This window comes from Enhydra lutris, unplaced genomic scaffold, assembly GCF_002288905.1.
Source record: "Enhydra lutris kenyoni isolate GAN:26980312 unplaced genomic scaffold, ASM228890v2 scaffoldscaffold9, whole genome shotgun sequence".
Lineage (NCBI taxonomy): Eukaryota > Metazoa > Chordata > Mammalia > Carnivora > Mustelidae > Enhydra > Enhydra lutris.
In genome coordinates, this window is record NW_019154093.1 from 3,030,643 (window position 1) to 3,051,647 (window position 21,005).

The following is a 21,005-nucleotide window of genomic DNA, read 5'->3' on the forward strand; positions in this document are numbered from 1 at the left end:
AGCACTTAAGTTGGATTTCTACCTGCTGTTCCAAACCCTCCAAGGGCTGATCCCAGGGTGGCGCCGAGAGAACTGCTACTTCCGAATCCCAAGGATGTGTTGGCAGGCTGGGCAGAGCCCTGGGAGAAGAGGGAGCTGCTCTGTGAATTGCTGCTCAGAGAGTTGTTGCCATAGAAAGAGCTGGATGCCAGGCTGTTACTGGGCTGCTGCTGAGGCTGGGGCTGGGGCTGCTGGGTTCCTAAAGGGCGAAATGGTCCATTTGTTGTTCCAGCAAGACCACCAGCTGCTCCATTTGCTGAAGCTGCGGCCGCCGCAACAGCTACAAAGAAGAAAGCAAAGCATTGGGCTGGGAAAGGCGCTGGCCACATCCCCCAGCCTTGGCGCTAGCCTTCCAGAAACACTGTCACGTGCTCCTAGCTTCGCAAAGCAGACACGAATCTGCCTTTGAGCCTTCCATCTGAGACTTCTATTTTCTACTTATGCTTCCAATTTGAAGTCAAAATACCATGGAAGCCAAATTCACGACAGTGGTAACTTTAAAGAGTCTGCAGTTTAAAATAGGTCATGATCTCGGGGTCCTGGGATCGAGCCCCGCATCGGGCTCTCTGCTTAGCAGGGAGCCTGCTTCCTCCTCTCTCTCTCTCTGCGTGCCTCTCTGCCTACTTGTGATCTCTGTCAAATAAATAAATAAAATCTTTAAAAAATATATATATATATTGCTCTGCCATTCCTCACTATTCCCCTCCATCCCACCGCCCTCCAAAAAAAAAAAAAAAGCAAACACATCGAAAAAACAAAAAAAAAAGCATCGAAAAAACAAAAAACTACAACAACTAAATATTATCTTAAAATAATGTCATGGATTTCTGTGAAATTAGCCTTGGACTTCTGCCAACGGTGCCATTTTGTGTGAGTAATCCAACTTCCTACATTCATAGAGGAGCAGGTCCTTGCTGCTAACCAGTTGGTACATGGCTGTCAACAGAATCTATCGAGGTCACTTGCTGCTTCTCATTTTCTCTTTGAAACATTACAGGGCAGAACTGCTATACTGAGAACTGCCAAATAAAGTACATTTCAGCACATCGTAAGAACATCATCCACCGCCTCTTCTGGGCCACTGACAGGAGTTCACGAAGACGGAAGCTCACCTGCTTGTGCAGCCGAGGAACTGATGATGACTGGGGCAGGAGCTACAAGCCGAACAGGAGCTCCAAGACCATTTCTTGCTCCAGCGTTCACCACAAGGGCACCGGTTTGGTCATAGTAAGCAGCAGGAGCCAAGACGGGGTAACCTGGAAATATTAAGCCACATACAAGTATATATGAAACAAACAGTGCTTCCTGGGTAGTTGCATACTGTCAACAGTCACAGACTCTCAGAGGTGGAGACAAACAGACATAGAATGTCTCTCCTGGCTTCACCACCTAAACAGCTGTATGACCCTGTATCTCCGAGCATCCATTTCTTCAATGCGGATAATAATACCTGCTTCATAAAGTTTCTGTGACAAAGTATGAATGTGACAGATCTACCATGATATCTGGCACAATAAGGGGTTGTATTATTTAACATCTACTAAGTGTTAGAAAAAGAACTCAGGGGACACCTGGTTGGCTGAGTCGGTTAAGCGTCCTGCCTTCGGCTCAGGTCATGATCCCAGAGTCTTGGGATCGAGTCCCGCACGGGGCTTCTTGCTCAGCAGGGAGCCTGCTTCTCTCTCTGCCTCTGCCTGCTGCTCTCCCTGCTTGTGCTTTCTTCCCCTCCCCCCGACAAATAAATAAATAAAATCTTTATGAATGAATGAATGAATGAATGAATGAATAAAAGGGAAATCGGGGGATAGGGAACACCCATGCTCTTCAGAGTGCCAAGCCCAGAAATCATACACTGACAATTGTTTATGTTTTCTTGACTACAGAAGTAACAGAGGGTATAAATGATTACAACAGTCATGGTACTTTCATACCTCGTAACAGTATAAGCAGAAATATCCTGCAAATTAGCAGGTAAAACCTAGACACATCAAATAATAGGATCTTTCTCATCACCATATGAGATGGACTCTCCAAATTCTATTGAACAATAGGAGAAATAACAAGTGACTTCCCAATAAAACCTGAATGCTTAATAACTATATACAATGACACATGTTAAAGTTACTCAGTGAATCCATAAATAGATCAATTAATTGGGCTATACTCCACCATCTGTAAGAACCCATACATTTATGCTGAGGTCTTATAAGGACCTGTTTCAAAGGAAGAAGCACAAATTACTTCCAATCCATGCAAAGAACAGGACCAGGTGACAGTGAGCCAAAAATAACATATATTCAAGATAAATATCAATCACAGGCAGGCAGCTCAAAGCACCTCTGCTGTTGGCTCGGGAGAAATCCCAGGAGGGTTCGCCCATTAAGGAATACTCGGAACTTCCTAATAATACTGTTCAGAGACATCAGCATGAAGGCTAAGGCCCTGGAGTGATGCTAAAGTAGCCTGGCCACTGCTTCTATCATCCATAATCCTAAGGGAGAAAACAGATCATCACAAAGGAATACAGCATACTCCAAGCAGTGTGTGGGGAGATACATGTAAGACGAAGACTGGCTCAGAACAATTAGGTGCTCTCATCAGCGAACTACGGTCTAAGTGAGGGCAAGTGTATGTTATCCTTGCCAGTCCCCCAGGAATGAGAAGCCAACACAAGCTTAAAGCACTGCCTGTTCCCTTCTCGATCTCCCCCAACAAGCAGACTGTTTTTCCCTCCAAGTATTAGAAACAACAATGCAGCCTCACCTGGCATGCCTGCAGCCAGTCCTTGTCCAAAAGCCAGGGCAGAATTCACTGCTGCAGCTGCCACTAGTGGATCTGTTTGCTGTCCCTGCTGGTTCTGATTTGGGGTCAAAGGACGCTGGCTGGCTCCTCCACGGAGAACCTGGGAGACAGAAATAAGTCAACTACTTTCTTCTCACTGAAAATACCTAAGACCCACGTATGCTTAAGTTGGGCCAACTTTTAAAAACTGATAGTTGTAAACTGTTTCTCCTATAATGTCTTATATGGCATTGCTGTTAGGATAAAAATTCAATTAGCAACATCTCATTTAGTAAAATCTCATTCTACCATTCTTAAACATTATTACACCTTTATAAGTAGCCAAAAGCATTAAAAAAAAATGGTTCATTAATCAAATACGTAACATCTATCCTCTGGCAGGTACTGGAGATAAAGCAATGAACAAGACAGAGCCCCTGCCCTCTTGAAGCTTTTATTCTCGTGAATGAGAGAGACAACAAATGGCAACTCTGTATCAGTGCTTGACAAAAAGTGGGTGGAGGAGTCTGACAGAGTGGGGAGGGGAGTTTAGATAGGATGAACAGGGGTAATTAACCCACACAGTTCAATCAAAATATCGGTGTCTAAAGAGGGGAAAAGAAAAAACCCCACCAAACGTCTATATTTTCTTTACGGAGTATAAGGCACCTTCTCTACCCTATTAACACTATTCTCATTCAACAAAGCCCACGTGGCCCCAAACGAGCTCATCAGATTTGACTTCGGAGTCTTCTGAACTGTTCCTATCTCTCCTCTCCTAAATTCCACAATAGACTGCCATCTAAATGGAGACGAGTGTCAAGAACACTGCCTTTCAGTACAGAATACCAGTTCTGTCACTGTGCTGAAGAATCCACTTCTTACAAATGAAACACTTCAAATGGTATCAAAATGGTGGAGATCACTCTCACTCCGAATCTACTCCACATGGTCTATACACTCCAGCAAGTAAAAACGCAAAACCCACAGACCAAACCTAAAATTATAAAATGTGTTTTGCATGTTTTTAAAGGCAAAGAAAGTTCTTATCAGATCACTTTCACTATCACTCTGCTCTTTATAAAAGTTAGACATATGATCAGGAACCTGCGTACAGATTATTCTTGGTACCATCTGGCAAAAAATGTAAAAGAGAAACACCACTAATCATCAACTATTTATTAAATGAGTATAAGGGAAACAACACCACCCAAACTGGCAAGAAGTCATGCAGATAGAAACTTAGTTGACTCCAAGTCTCTTATTTCCTTATCTGTAAAAGTAGTGAGAGAACTGCTATCTTGCAGATCTGTTGGGAGTATTAGAATTAATGTCTGCAAGGCACAATACTTGGTATCCAGGAGACAATCAATAACTGAGAGCTAATTACTATCAAAATATTTGTTTGTGACCTAAAGATTCTAACCAACTTTACAAGAGAAGGAGTGCTTCAATCCACATAGAAGAGTCAAGGAAGGCTGCCCAGGTAAGTGTTTGCACTAAGACTTAGAATATGCCTAACCAATGACCCAAAAGAGCTCTCTAGGAAAAGTAAACAGCATGTACAGAGATACGGCCAATACTAGCAGTTCAAGAATGAATAAAACAGGGACGCCTGGGTGGCTCAGTTGGTTAAGCGGCTGCCTTCGGCTCAGGTCATGATCCCAGCATCCTGGGATCAAGTCCCACATGGGGCTCCTTGCTCAGCGGGGAGCCTGCTTCTCCCTCTGCCTTTGCCTGCCACTCTGTCTGCCTGTGCTCACTCTCTCTGACAAATAAATAAATAAAATTTTTTAAAAAATGAATAAAACATCAATGAAAGCATCACTTCCATAAGGCACTGTGAACCAGGTTTATGTATGGTTCAGAGCTGTGTAAGGCTGGGGGGACAAGGGAAGGGACATGGTGCCTGAAGAAAGAGGTAATCCAGACTACTGGGCCCAGTTTTAATGAGAAAAGCAGGGCGTTTCCTTTTTGTCCACTGTCTAGAAATCTGCGTGGGACACAGATGATTAATCAAAGTTTTCAAGTCGGCTGCCAGTATTCATGTATTTTTAATTTCATCAACAGCTATCAAGTCTGGATTTTGTGGAAACAAATATGTAAAATTTTATAAGTAACAGTTTAACATCGAATAAAATCAACAAAAATGACTGAACATCTGCTTGTAAAACACTACTCTCAGAGTTTGCTTACTAGCTACCTTTTGGTGCAAAATCTGTTAAATTCAAATTTCTTTTCAAAGGTACTGATTTAAATACAGCTTTTGTATTAAATACAGATTTTAATACACAAGTAGATGCTCAGTGGGGATATCTTAATTAATAATCGTTCACCATGCTCAGTAGAATTATCATCTACACAGTCTCCCCCAATCTAGAAAGTTCAGAAGGCATTCTAAACATTTCCCTCTCAAAATGCCATATCTAGCACCAAATCACCACCAAGTATGACGACGTGTGCTTGACTTCAACCCAACACCCACAGAGTTTTTCTTGAGCAAACATTTTGAAATAGAAAAGAACAAAATTTTTGTCAGAGGTCAAAGAAACCTGCACAAAAAGGATGAAAAGGAATCAGAAGTAAGATGGAGTGGCTGGAAGGTCACTGACTATGCTCAAAGTTCCAGCAGTTAGGTGTGGAACAGTGACCATGCCTAGAACATAACAAATGTTCTATTTTCTGGTAAAATCTCAAGACCAAAAAGGTCAAGAGCAACTTTAAAAAGGGCCTCTCACTTTAGTGACCACAACAAAGGAGTTCACCAAGAAAATCGTATTTTCCTAAAACAACCAAAACCAAAAACTGACAAAAACAACAATGGAACTAAAATATGGCTGCTTATTAAAAAGGAATGCCAGTAACCTTTTCTCAGTGGGGTCTGTAATAGTGGATGACAGAAAACCCTGATATGCAAATGATTACAATGCCCATTTTATAGCTAAGGATATAGCTTCTCTATTTTCAGAACTTCTCGATATTCTCCATATTCATGCAACCCACCCCTAGGTGCAAAACCAGTCAGTAGTAGAACAAAGACCAAATCTCTGGCTTTCTGTAACTCCAAACATCACAATATGGTCAGAAAATACTACCAGCTGTGAAATTATAGATTTGTGTTCAAATCTTAACAACTTAATACCTACGTGACCCTGGGCACACAAATCGCATTTCCTCAATCTTATGAAGGAAGTCATAAAATCTATTTATCGGAATTAGAAAATATAAAAGAAATTACAGGTAGAGCACTTAGCTTTAAACAAAAAGCTTTCAAGAAGTTGTATTTACTATTTTTCTTATGCACTCTAGCAGAACTAATTTTAAAAACACAGCAATTACTTCTGTCTACCAAATCCACAATTATCTGGCAGCCGTTTAAATACAAAGATCAAAACACAAGTAAATACTGACTATCCACAAAGAATAAGCTATTAAATGTATCATGGGGATCACCCACTATGTCAACAAATATTCTGCGAAATTCCCTTACATACCTGGGACAAGAGTTGTATTTACTGCAAAGAAAATCGTGCATTAGCTTCCAAAAACTGATCTTACTATAAAATTACTGACCCAGGATAAATTGGATGGAATTTCAAGACCTGTGTTTTTTCTATAATTTTGCAGAATCTGAAAAATTAAACAGTAGCACTGGTAAAAATCCAAGCATTCTTGTCTGCATGTCACGTGTACACAGATGAGCATGGTGTTTTGCCTCAAAAGACAGCTTTAATTTGACAATGTGTATCAAAGCCTAAATGTTCATTTTATTTGCTCAAAAAAACTACATTTTTAGGAATTTATTCCATGGAAATAATAATACATTTATGCCAAGCATATCAGTCTTAATTATAACATCAAAATATTGCTAAATTAAATATCAAAAAAATAGTAAACTGGTAAAAATAAAGTATGGGATACTCTGACAGACTTAAAGGTAGCTAGTAAATCTCTTTAAAAAGCACTAAATAAAATGGAAAACTGTAAAACTGTAGAAACTCAAAACCATGTGAACAGCGTAACCCCAATTTTATCAGAAATTGAATAATAAACCTAAAATGACAAATACCACCTATTAATTTTGTTTTATCTCGACATGAGGATTTTTTCCCTTTGAGTTTTCCAATTCATCACAATTTTCAGCAATAAATCAGTGTTTTTCTAATAAGCAGGAGAAAAGGCCTATTCAAAATAAAACGGCATACTTAATTTTTGTGGTTCATTATTCTTTCCCAACTCATTAAAGAGCTCTTATTATCTAAGTTAAAATGTACGTAATAGGTTTAAAGATTTATATCCAGTTCAGCTGATGTTCTCAATAAGCAGTCTGGAGAACGAGCCTCCCTGTCTGTGGCAAGCTGCCTACGGGAGAGGCAGAGGTGATCTAAGAACAGTGTCTGGAAGGCAGCAATGGCATCCCGTAGTTAAGGCAGAAAAGCAGCTCTTCCTAGCAGTATGAGTACTCATTTGCCACTTGCTAACCATGTCCCCTTAAGTGGATGATCCTCTATGCACTTTTCTCCTACACAATCTCATGAACTTACCTAGGTATGCAGACCAAGAACTTGAGCATAAAACGCATTCGGTAAGCCTCGTTAAGTCTCAGCCTGAATTCAGGTAACACACACTAGAGGGAACTCGCCAATCCACAGCATTTCTCCAACAGGAGCGGCATTACCCTTTAATGATACACCATTACTAAAATTCACACTTACAGGGGATAAGTTCTGTTTACATTTACCTGCTGCTGCCCTTGCTGAGCCTGTGGGGTAGTCTGCTGATTTGCAGAATTAGTTGCTGCCGCTGCGGCAGCTGCTTGCTGCTGGAAAAGACTGGCAGGGTAGACTCCCCAGGGAGTGACTCCATAATACTGGTGAGGGACCACAGCCGGACCTAAAAATAGCAGGAGAAAGGTAAGGCAAGTTTAGACTAGTCGGAATCATCCCAGGGTTTCGGAAAACTACATCAGACTCAACAGATCCTATGGTAAAATAGTAAAAATACATAGATTCGTACTAGCTGATCGTGAATTCTGTTTGTGAAGAATAGAACGTATTTTTGTATTTTTATAAGTCTTCTGAAGTCAGCAATTTACTACAGGCCTAGATGAAGAAGCTAGTGAAGGACAAAATATTAAAGATATTACAAAAGGGAGAATAACTGATCAAAGCTGGACGGGACGGGTTTTAAGAACAGACAGAAGAATTGGCCTTGGTCAGGAAGAAGGCAAAAGGCCTGTGCTTCTGCTGAGAAAGAACGGACATGGGACAGAGTTTGTTGTTTGAAGGGAAATAAATGATGGGTCTGTGCGCATCAAGTGAAGGGAAAGGATAAAGATTCAGTTGTGCCCTGCTCTCAATGGTAAGGATGGCACCTGAGATGACTGACAGGGACAGGGGCCGTGGTGCTTCATTAACTCCTGAAGCAGGAAAACCCATTAGTCTTCAACGCCATAACCCAGACACTCCACTGACCCTCCGCTGTTCAATTTTTTTTTTTTTAAGATTTTATTTATTCATTTGACAGACAGAGATCACAAGTAGGCAGAGAGGCAGGCAGAGAGAGAGAGGAGGAAGCAGGCTCCCTGCCGAGCAGAGAGCCCGATGCGGAACTCGATCCCAGGACCCTGAGATCATGACCTGAGCCGAAGGCAGAGGCTTTAACCCACTGAGCCATCCAGGTGCCCCGACGTTCAATTTCTAAGAGGCTTGGTTCTCCTGTTTCTTTCTTTCCTTTTCTTTTTTTTTTAAAAGGTTTTATTTATTTATTTGACAGAGAGAGATCACAAGTAGGCAGAGAGGCAGGCAGAGAGAGAGAGGAGAAAGCAGGCCCCCTGCAGAGCAGAGAGCCTGATGCAGGGCTCAATCCCAGGACCCTGGGATCATGACCTGAGCCGAAGGCAGAGGCTTTAACCCACTGAGCCACCCAGGCACCCTTGGTTCTCCTGTTTCTGTGTTGGAAGTCATTCAACACAACTACATTCAGACACTGATATATGAAATTTTGAATTTAAGTCAATGTTGAAAACAAACAGAAGCAAAACCTTACAGACCTGCGAGCATCCTAGATAAAACCAAGCGCTCTGCTTCAGTCTCAATGAGCTATTCCCCTCTGGCCACAAGCTCTCGCTACAGTCTGTACCGTACACGGTAGGCAGCACAGGTGACACAGCCCCGCAGACAGCAGCCTGGGCGTGGCAGAAATCTACACCACAGAATTCTCCGAAGATGGCAGCAAAAAACACCAAGGCTTCATTTTGCCAACTAAGACAAGGGCTCAAAGCCAGCTCCTCATAGCTGCAGAAACACATCCCCCAATGAGAAGTTTCTTAAAACAGAGTTTAAAATATCTGCAACTTGACTGAATAATAACACTGCCTATAGATAAGAGTTCCAAATAGCTATTTTGAATGTGTCTATTCTGACATGGTAGCTAATCCTGCAGAAACAGAGATTTCAGGGTGTCTGGGTGGCTCAGTCAGTTAAACGTCTGCCTTCGGAGGTCATGATCCCAAGGTCCTGAGCTCGAGCCCTACTTTGGGCTCCTTGCTCAGCAGGGAACCTGCTTCTCCCTCTGCCTGCCGCTCCTCCCCTGGCTTGTGCTCTCTCTCTCCCCCTTCAAATAAATAAAGTCTTTTTTAAAAAGATAAACAAACTTCATTAAGACAAAATCCATTGGAACATGTGTTTTGTTTCCCAGTTTTAAGCTTTTAAGATACCAATAAGTCAAATTACATCACTGCCCGATACTGCTCTGACATTTCTGATTTGGTATTTTCTGTACCTGTGGGCCTATTAACCAAGATCAAGCAGCTCTGTTTATAAGGCTACCCACTGTGAAATACTACATCTGGGTGCAAAATAAACATGCTGCTTAGAGAACCTAGGTGACAGTACAGGCTACTTTTTTATAGTAGGCAAAGGGTTTATAAAAAACTTTTAACTCCTCAGAATCTGAAGAGTCTAAGAACCTTACACCTCCAAGTTAGAGAGTAGCAAGTCCCCAAACCCACCTGACTAGTGTTTACAAAGTGGGGTGGTCTTGGGCATTTACAGAAGAGAATGGAAGAGAAAACACCACAATGGAGACGTTAACCTAGGCCCTAGTTTCCTCACCTGCAAATGGGTATGATAAGGGTGAGGGTGTTGCCACATCCATGGGGAAAGACTGGACTGCAACCTGCAGCGACAGTCTCAAGGCTCTGTCACACGTCAACAACAAAACCTTCAACTGGGCACAGACTGCTGTTACCATCAACATTCATATAATCCTCTTCAATTTTCTCAACTAGCATTTCTACTACTCTCCAGGGTCACATGGCCTCTGACTGCGGTTAGAAAAATACCTCCCGGGGTGTACCGTCAATGGAGCTTGGCTCATCAGGATGCCTGCTCCAATTCCCGTGTGATCGGCACCCCACAAGCATATGCAGTGCCGTAGTCTGGGTGGTTAGCATCTCTGGTTCTTCGTGAAAGCACTGAAGTCTTTCTCAGTCTGGCTCAGCTGACGGGTAGGTACAAAGAGCAAGACTCTCATCTCCAAACCATGATTCCAGTGAGGACTGGAGTGTTGTCCCTAAGATAGCTCTTCGTTGTAAGTAACATACAGTAAGTCAGAAGAGAAAAGAAAGAGAAGAGATAATTCAACACTACACTGAAGTGACGTGCATGCATGGACTCTGGGTTAGACCTGGTTCAAACGCCAACTCTGTAATATTTAAGTAGTGTGACCTCAAAAAAAAAAAAAAAAACAGCTCTTGGAGCCCCAAATTCCTAATCTGTAAAATCATCATCCAGAGCACTGGCTGCCTCAGTCGGTTAAATATCTGACTCTTGGTTTCAGCTCAAGCTGTGATCTCAGGGTCATGGGTTCGAGCCCCACACCAGACTCCATGCTCAGCAGGGAGTCTGCCTAAGATTCCCGCCCCTGCCCCTATCCCTACCCCTGCTCAGGCATGTGTACTCTCGCTCTCACTCTCTCTCTCTCTCTTTGAAATAAATAAATAAATGAATAAATAAATAAAATCTTAAAAAAAAAAATCATCGTCCAACAACTCATGAAAGAAAAGCACCCAGCACAATGCTTGGCCAATAGTTAGTAACAGCTGAATAAATACTAAAGATGGTTAGCAAAGATCATTCTGCTAGGAAGAGCTTTCTGTTTCCCTCAACGCAAGGGAGACAGAGGAACTACACTATATACACTCCCATCACAACGCATGCCATAATGTGAACTATGCTAAAGAAAATGGTAAGAAGGGCGCCTGGGTGGCTCAGTGGGTTAAGCTACTGCCTTCGGCTCAGGTCATGATCTCAGGGTCCTGGGATGAGTCCCGCATCGGGCTCTCTGCTTAGCAGGGAGCCTGCTTCCCTCTCTCTCTCTCTCTGCCTGCCTCTGTCTACTGTGATCTCTGTCAAATAAAAAAAAAAAAAATTTAAAAAAAAAAAAAAAAAAAAGAAAATGGTAAGAAATGCTATACTGTATCTGAGTTAAAAGTGGCAAATCACATGCTATATAATAGTAAATAAAATCTTACAATAGTAATATTTAATTATGATTAACATGACTTGGAGGGATTTGTTCCCAGAGAATTTTTACTTTGGAAGACACTGACTTTGTCCCAATGTTGAATTCAATCTACCATACCTATGTGAGCCCATTATGATGCCAGCAATGGTGCTCCAGAGTCAGGTAACAGAAAGGACTGCTTTTGAAAGAGTTCAGTCTCAAGGGGAAACAAAACCACTCATGCATGCATCCACAAGCAAATACAAAGTAAAAGTAAGTAACAGAGAAAGAACAGGGGAGTCAGTAAAGGAAGGGTTTCTAGGTGGTGGCAGTGAGAGCTAAGGAGAGCGCCAGGCGAAGAATGGGAAGCATTTACTACAGAAGACTAAGGAAACCACAGTGTCCAAAGACACAGAGACCTAAGCCGGTGTGGTGCCCACAGCAATCCAAAATCACTTTAGCTCTGCTAGAATGTCTCGTGTGAGCCAGTGATAGCCAATCTGGATGGGGAGAAAGTGGTATACATGTGGGGACATCTACACACAAATCACAGAGAGATCAGAGTGGGTCCTAATCCTCGCTTATCCTCCGTATGTCATGGTAGCTCCTTAAAAACAGTGCACCAAGGAATAGCGCACCACCACCCAATTAGGATGGAATAATAAGCCATGTCTGATAGCTGCGGTGGGCTATGTTTGGGTGGGTAACTGGAAATCGGAGACAGGCTTCTTCTCTGAGAAAACACTAAATGGCAGATGACACTGGTGCTGTGCACTTATTAAAGATAATGCATCCTGAGGGGCCCCTGGGGGGCACAGTTGGTTGAGTGTCTGCCTTTGGCTCATGTCACAATCCCGGGGTCCTGGGATCAAGCCTGGCATCAGGCTCCTTACTCAGTGGGGAGCCTGCTTTTCCCTCACCCTCTGCCTGCCGCTCCCCCTGCTTGTGCTGTCAAATAAATAAATAAAATCTTAAAAAAAAAAAAAAAAGATAATACAGTATGAAAAAAGAAAGAAAGAAAGAAAGAAATTGGTGATGGGTTTAAAGAAGAAAGGTGAAAAGGTAAGATCTATGTTTAAAAACAGTTTTCGAGAACACTGGTGGGGAGGGGTAAGCAAATCAGGAACATGTAAGTGAGAACAGGTGCCAAAGCCTGCTAGATAGAGTATAAGGACCTGGACTGTGGCAGACCACAGGCAGTAGGATGACCTAGGAAAGGGGATAATTTCCCAAACTATCTATGAGCAATCTGGTGGTTCCATGGATCACAAACACCCATATAGGAGCAGCTCATGAATTTGCCTTTGGATGTGTTCAAGGTGAGGTTACAGCTAAGGAGAGCTATCCAGCTGGCAGGGAGAGGACACTGGAAACCAGGAGAAAAATCTCCACTTGGATTGGGGAACAGGGTACAAAGAATGCCTGCCAGCCCCCACGACTTTAGCAGGGGATAAAGTGCCGCATGCAGAAGAACACCTCACCTAGTGTTGCAGCTGCCGCCAGTCCAGCTGTGTAGGGGTCCGTCCCTGGGGGAGCAGCGCTGATGATGTATGGATTGGGGACAAAGGCAGCGGGCGCTAAACCTGCTGAAAACACACCTGTCAGTAAAAACACACCCAACTAGAACTGCAGCCCCAGCAGATCCTACACAATTTGGCTACTCACTCCATGCTGCAGGTGAGGAAAAAAGAAAAAAGACAAGACAGGATAGGCTGAGAGGAAAGAGGTCTTTTAAAAAGTTAAAATAATCCCTATACTAAAGATCAGAGTGACACTTATATATTATCTTTTTGTCTTTTTTTGTTGTTTTGTTTTTTTTTATCTCTGCTAACAATTTAAACCGTTAAGCAGTTTCAAATTCAGCACAATTTCTCAAGGACTATCAAAATTATGGCAGGCTAAAACAAAGCAATTTTAAAGACTGTAATGGGATGGAAGGAAGAATTTATCTCCATTTAAAACAATTTTCCTAACAGTTTTTCTCAAAGAAAATGTATAGGTATTTATAAAGACTAGCATCTTCAATTATAAATTAAACCAGATTCAGGCAAAAGCCGTTATGCCTAGCCTTAATACATTTAGGTTGGAAGCAAGTCGTTTCTTCCACAACATACCACAATCTCTGATTAGCAATCTCCTTCCTACTGAACGGTATCATTTTGACACATTGAAAAAAAAAAATTCTACATCTACTTGTTTATATACGCAGCACTTTGTTTCAAAGAGACCTTTAAAAGCTCCGGGGGGAAGGTCTAGGCAGTAAGACAAAATATGTACACCAAAACATTAACACGTGCTATAGGAGAAGGGCAAAGCTACTTTAAAAAACAGACATTAAACGAGAAAACTTTTTCAGATCTTCAATACATGTTGCTTGGAAAATGGATTTACTACCTGCTACTTAGCAAGATGGGAAGTTGATACATTCACAGTTGAGGCAACTCTGACAAGAGCAAAACTATTCTTATGCCATCTCTTTCACCCAGTCTCACCAAGAAAGTTGATGCTAGTCACTACTGTAGTTATATACTTTAAATCCCAAAACAGCGGGAGCAGACCAATACCTGGACGCTAAGAGATCTCAGAAGTCTAGAGGGTTGCCAAAAATAAAGAACGTGCCAAAAGGTAGCACAGGACAAGAGGAAGAGCCCATCTACTCTGAGATGATTAGAATCACTTTCTAGCAGTGGGTTTTGTGGCAACTAGCAGCTTAAAGTGGTGGCCACGGCGTCACTGTGGGCCCGCCCCCTTGGGGCCCGCCGAGGACTTACCGATGTGAGGCTGATGAGCCGCCGCCAGTGCGTACTGCTGCTGCTGAGCTGCGGTCAGCTGCTGGACGGCGAGCGCGTTGGGTCTTTGGAACAGCTGAAGGAAGAGAAAGACATGATGAGGTTAGAGAAACTATCTCATGAAATAATCTTAAGACCTCTCTGAACAGAAATTTCTATAAACCCTTGTTCAGGAATGACATTTTTAAATAAAAAACGTTCTCCTGCTCTACTCCAGTCCCATTCTGATGGTATCATCAAACTTCATAGTAAGGTTTTCCCTCTCCTTCTCTACCTCCAGAGGGTACACCCAGTTCCCGTGTGCCCCCTACTACCTCACAGGTTAGTCTGCTGTCCCCTGAACCACAAACAATCATACAAACGCCCAAACGGCTGTCAACAGGTCTGAGGGTCCTGCCTGATCCAAGGCACACTCAAAATTAAATCTACTGCAAAAATGACTTACACCACATTGCCCCTAGTGCTGTCACCTCTCTTCAGCTCTTTTAAGAACCCCACAAACACTTTGAATTAATCCTCACATTTTGGAACGGAAAGCAAAAACGTGGTCATTTCGTCCTCTGGCTATCTCTTCCCAGGAAAATGATACTGTATACCTTCCTCAACCAGTGGCTTATCACAATGAATAACTTAGATTGGGGGGAGGGGGAGGGTTGGGCGAGCCTGGTGGTGGGTACTACAGAGGGCACGTACTGCATGGAGCACTGGGTGTGGTGCATAAACAATGAATCCTGGAACACTGAATAAAATAAATAAAATTAATTAGACAGCTGCCAACTTGTGGGAGCCCTCCAGTTTCCTAGGATGCCTATTCTTTATGTGTAGGAAATCAAACAAGAGAAATACAGCTGCTCCTAAAAAACCTGGGTTATGAGCACAGACTTAGCACACTTCTTAGTTCACAGGAACAGGAAAGGAATACAAAGGCCCTGACACTAAGAATATGCCAAAATTCTTTTTTACTACAAGGTTAATCATTCACTCATTCATCCTACAAATATTATGAAACCAATAATGCCCGTGCAAGGACTGTGCAAGGGACTAGGGATGCAACGCTGCCTAAGATGGTGACACGTTAGCCTGAATAGTACTGGTGCAAAAAAAAGGGGGTTATCGATTGCCTTGACATGCCACCTTCCAGAGAGTCATACTGAAAATGTCCTCATTCGCTAAGCTCACTGAAGGCACCTCCCTAGGAAGGACCGTCAACCTCCCTACCCGCTCTTTCTATAGTTTTTGGTAGGTGAGCCGACATCACTGGAGGACATACAGCAGACACCATGGATCTTAAATAACAGATTTCCTCATGGAGAGACCTGACTGTTGTAGACATTAGGAGATAATGTCATCCCACCAACTCAGCTTAATTATAATCAGAGCTCGACATATAATGTTATCTTCAGCAGTGGAGAGACTTTATTATGAGTAGGCAAATTTAAAAAAACAACAACAAAAGGTGACTATTTTGAACATACTAACCAATGTCACCTGTTACTCTCTTTGTAAATATTCTTCTTTCTAAATACCAGAGTATAATTAGCCTCTGCCTTTATAGTATGAAAGGAAATAAAAAGTAACCATGTATAGATTTCAAAAATAATTTTTGAGTTTTATTTTCAAAGGTTAAAGAAACAAGAAACTTCATTATGATGCTGGTAAAAAGACAAATACACCTTCAGGGGCAATGATGAAATATCAAGTCTTCAAAAGCAATAGTGGGATTTATAGACCAGCCTATAAAACAACTGTTCACTCTAGGAAGGGAGCCAATCAGGACTACTAGGTAACTGCGATCTTGTGATTTTTCCAAGTTGTTTTTCTTGTGTCTGTCCTGCCTAAAGGACAGTGTTCCACAGTATTCCTACCAACAGGAAACAGCTCACCCGCAAAGGGCAGCCAGGAGGGAGAAAACATTACAGTAAAATAGTGGAAAGTTGTTTCTAAGCTTTTTCCAATGCTATAAAAATACCTCATAGTTTCACTAGATATGTACTGTATCTTCACTGGGTCTCTGGAATTTTCCTAGCCTCAAGCCTTTTGAAATATTTAACATATCAGACATGGCTCATTCTAGCCTCTTCCCTCTACACTTCTTTGCCCGGCTGCAAACAATTCATTCAACATTTTTTGAGAACTTATTAGTGAGGTGCTATGACATGGAGCCAGAGAAATACAGTGTGTTGACAACAGAACTTCTGAAGTGATCTCATTAACCAAAAACAGTACTCACTGCTATGCCATATGAATTATCCCCACTTCACAGGTTTTTAACGTGGCATAGAACCCCTTAACTGTATGTGTACCATATATATCCAGTCTGTGTAAATACCAACCATTCTGCACAACCTTGGTCTGTGAGTCTCAGCACCACTTCACCGTAATTTGGGAAGAAGAAATTATTACTTTGAACTAAAAACATACAGGTCCTACAAGAGCTCCCACATATTCTGTGTTTGAGAGTTGATTGGTATCGCAGTGATTATGGTGAATAGAGAAGGAATTGTTTTCTTGAATGCATTTTGCAGTAAACAATTAACAAAAGTAAATTATCATCTACAGCAAGCAGATTTGATTATAGCATAGATTACAGCAATTCTGGCACATTCTCTTTATGTAAATGGTCCAATATTAACTGGAAATACAGGGTATTCAAAACAAAATTGGGTAATTGGCAAGTAATGGATTCCAAAGGATCCTGAAAAACTCATACAAATGCCATCTGCTGGGCAAAGCACTGAGCTCTGTTAACATTTTCGTCATTTTCAGAAAGCAAGCCAATGGTAACTGAGAAACACAATACTGTGAGATTTGGAGAGCACGCTTGTTTTAAAGGTGGTATAATGGTAAATGTGCCACTACTGATTACAATATACTTGGACTGAATTCTTAAGTTGTTCAAGACAGTGAATGCAAGGGAAAATGTATCAACTACTTCAAGCTCATCAAGGTTCCTAGTAAGAAACACTGAAGGCATAATCTGGGAACTACACAAGCAAACTAATTTGACTCCCTTCTCTGTCACTAGATGACTTTTCAAAAGATAGCCTGCAAGGTTTTTATTCCAGAAAGGGGCAGTCAGAAACACGCACTATAGTGCTAAGTGATAAAAGACAGCTACCACTGTTATTATATTGTTATCAATAATGTGTTGGCATAAAAACAGTTGCTGAGTTTTCAGAATATGTAGTAATACCTAAATATGGAGCTGATGTGTATGAAAGACTGTCCCCCTCCCCCACCAAAATAAAATGTCCTGCCAGCCCTGGCTTCTGACCCATTTAATGCTATATACACAGTGGACAGAGGATAAGAGCACAGACTCTGGGGTCAGAAAGCCTGGATTCATATCTTAGCTCCAATTCAGACTACATGACACAGGGCAAAGATAATCTCTCTGTGACTCATTCTTCTCTCTCGAATAAGGACAATAAAGACATGTCTAACACGCAAGGTTGCTGAAGTATCAAAATTAACACACATAAAATTAACAGGTAAAACACAAGCTAAGAACAGTCCTTTATGTGTGTCCTTTCTGATGAATGGGGGGGAGTACCCCTATACAGACATGGCCCTTCTGTGAGACAACTCTTACAGCTCCCTTCCCAACAGGGCAGCTCAGGATGAAGAAAGCAGAGGGCAAAACTCCTTGGAGTGAATGTTAATTTAAAAAAATCCCAAGGGCGCCTGGGTGGCTCACTGGGTTAAGCCTCCACCTTCCGCTCAGGTCATGATCTCAGGGTCCTGGGATCCAGCCTCACATCGGGCTCTCTGCTCAGCAGGGAGCCTGCTTCCCCCTATTGCTCTCTGCCTGCCTCTCTGCCTGCCTCTCTGCCTACTTGTAATTGAGCTCTCTGTCAAATAAATAAATAAAATCTCTTAAAAAATAAAAAATAAAAAAATCCCAATGAGGGATGCCTGGGTGGCTCAGTCAGTTAAGTGGTTGCCTTCGGCTCAGGTCATGATCCCAGGGTCCTGGGAGGAGTCCCATATCGGGCTCCTTGCTCAGCGGGGAGCCTGCTTCTCCCTCTCCTTCTGCCCCTGCTCATGTGGTGCACTCTCACTCGCGCTCTCTCCCCCGTCAAATAAATAAAATCTTTAAAAAAAAAAAAACAATGAGTTCATGAGCATGAACTGCTGTCAACAGGTCACAAAGATAAAAAGGAATGAAGAAAAACCTCTTTTGTTTTGCTGTGGAAAAATATGCTTTACCATATACTCCATGTAGAGAAAACCACAAATGCAACTGAATTTGTAGGTGAGAGAGCCCCACGTTATCAAAAGGCTTTGTTTTTCTAGTACTAGGTCTAAAGGACAGAGCCCAGAGCTAGACACCAGAACACAGATGTTCCCACAGCTTGTAGTATATGACCTTCAGTAACTCTCCAAGCTTCATGAGGTCTTAAGTTTCTTATCCATAAACGTTTAGTAGCCCTATCCCATGGGGATGTTACAAGGGTTCACGGGGGGAAGATTTTCAAAACACTGAAGGTATTATTACATCAATGGTGGGACTATAATCTTTTTTTTTTTTTCAAAAGATTTTATTTAATTATTTGAGAGAGAGAGAGCATTAGAGAGAGCATGAGAGGAGAGAGGTCAGTGGGAGAAGCAGACTCCCTGCTGAGCAGGGAGCCCGATGTGGGACCCGATCCTGGGACTCCAGAATCATGACCTGAGCTGAAGGCAGTTGCCTAACCAACTGAGCCACCCAGGCGCCCCGGGACTATAATCTTTAAGAAAAAAAGTTTATCATGACAGCCAGTCTTTAGTACATGAAATATGTGAAAGTCTGCAACTCTCTGAAGCTTCCAGATCAAAGCCCATTTTCGACCAGGTTATTTGAACAACTACAAGGATCAACAATGATTTATGGATGAACAGGTACATATGAACCACGATGATGATATTGTAAAAAAGAAAACTTCTTTACATTTTCTTAGCAGATGGAACATCTGCTATTTTGATTCCAAAATAATCTCTTAACAATGGGGGGGGGGGGTAAACATGTCCTTCTACTAAGTAAATAAGTATCTTTTGAGGAAAATCAGAAAATTCCAGGGGCGCCTGGGTGGCTCAGTGGGTTAAAGCCTCTGCCTTCAGCTCAGGTCATGATCCCAGGGTCCTGGGATCAAGCCCCGCATCAGGCTCTCTGCTCAGCAGGGAGCCTGCTTCCTCCTCTCTCTCTCTCTCTCTCTCTCTGCCTGCCTCTTTGCCTACTTGTGATCTCTGTCAAATAAATAAATAAAAATCTAAAAGAAAAAAAAAAGAAAAGAAAATTCCAACAAAGTCCAAGAGCAATAAAGGTAAGCTTCAACTGACCCAAACTGCTAGCTAAAGTCAATATTTTAACAGTGACTATACATGACACTGATAAAATAACCTTCCTCTCAACTTGTCAACTGGAAGGAAAGCTGAGAATATTAAAGACCTATATTAAAACTACACAAACCTAGCTTCAGAATAATGACATCCAATCACTACCACGCTTTTAAAACCACTGTGTGTCACTTCCTCTCCCATCTGCCTAGGGCTGTGAGGGAATGAATCTGCACTTCAACTAGGATTTCCAGAGTATTGTTTCTTTGCTAAAACTCATGCTTAACAGGTGAGAGTTTTAGTACATCAGTATGCAATTTTGTACAACATGCTGCATTGGATTATTTTTAGATTAACTGAATTCTAAATAAAGAGTATCAACAATTAATCTTATTAATCTATAAGGATGTAATCCTGGCTTTGGTTTCTGCTACATATGATTGTAATATAATGAAATCTAGCAGTAACTTTATAAAATATATTTAGGGTAATATAAATAATTGTATGGTTCTTCATTAAAAGAGAGAAGATAGCTTGTGTACCATAACACAAAATGGTACAAACACATTATTATGAACTGTCACTGTTTATAATGCTCACTGTTCACTGTCCAGAATTAAGGAGAAGACAATGAAGAGAAAGTGAGGGAAAGAGGGAGAATACTCCAGAAATATCAATGAACATTTCAAAATGCCCTAAATTAGGGGTATTTAAACCCCAGATCTTCATACTTGGGATAGGTAAAATTATCCTTATTTTCATGGAATTCAGCATATCCTTCAATTATGACTGTAGGCAACATTAACATTAACATTAGCTATACACTTGTGACTTAATCACCAACAGAAGTCACATATGGGGTGCATGGGTGGCTCAGTACATCAGTTGACTTGACTTCAACTCTTGACTTCAGTTCAGGTGGTAATCTCAGAATTGTGAGACCAGCCCTGCCTCTGGCAGGCCATGCTCGATATGGAGCCTGTTTAAGATTCTCTCTCTCCCTCTCCCTCTACTCCTCCCAGCCCATCTCAAAAAAAAGAAAAAAAAAGTCACCATACATTTTTCATGATCCTTTACAACTATTAGACATCCCAAAGCCACATTTATCCTCATCATGATCACTAGGTATGCCCACTTCTGCTACATGCATTGTTTGACTAAGTAGATACATATTCAACTTGTTAAATATTTCATAAATATTCATTGTTTTGTTAAATATTCTGTAATATTTCTATATAACTATTTCTTTTGTAAACCTACTTATACTAAATATATCATTCACGCAATGCAGCCCACAGATCTCATCAAACTGCTAAGGGGTTCATGGCACAAAAAAAGGAATCCTTGCTTTAAATAAATCTTAAGTTTATGATAAACAGTGACTAGACAAGTAATTTAACTAGCCAAAACCCAAAGTATCCCTAAGTACCACTAAATTTGTAATGAACTACACGAAAATTACCTTTCCTGTATTTGCAGGCTGTTCTATACTATATATCTCAATAGAAATTGATACTAACAGTTTTATGAAACCAAATCAAAATCCCTATTAAAAGGAAATGGGGGGGGGGG

At 41.6% G+C, this 21,005-nt stretch overlaps 1 protein-coding gene across 10 annotated transcripts in view; it reads right to left on the bottom strand.

The window, feature by feature from the left end:
* LOC111143663 (pumilio RNA binding family member 1) overlaps positions 1-21,005 on the bottom strand; it is a 138,967-nt gene that overhangs the window by 33,047 nt on the left and 84,915 nt on the right. For 5 of the 10 annotated variants that reach the window (XM_022497490.1, XM_022497484.1, XM_022497489.1 and 2 more), the window contains 6 exons: positions 14,100-14,193; positions 12,810-12,914; positions 7,562-7,713; positions 2,803-2,941; positions 1,152-1,295; positions 23-319 (listed from right to left, as the gene is read on the bottom strand). In XM_022497490.1, the coding sequence (XP_022353198.1) occupies positions 23-319; positions 1,152-1,295; positions 2,803-2,941; positions 7,562-7,713; positions 12,810-12,914; positions 14,100-14,193 (931 nt within the window). The remainder of the gene's footprint in view (positions 1-22; positions 320-1,151; positions 1,296-2,802; positions 2,942-7,561; positions 7,714-12,809; positions 12,915-14,099; positions 14,194-21,005) is intronic. The other 5 variants (XM_022497491.1, XM_022497486.1, XM_022497483.1 and 2 more) reach the window with 2 other exon arrangements.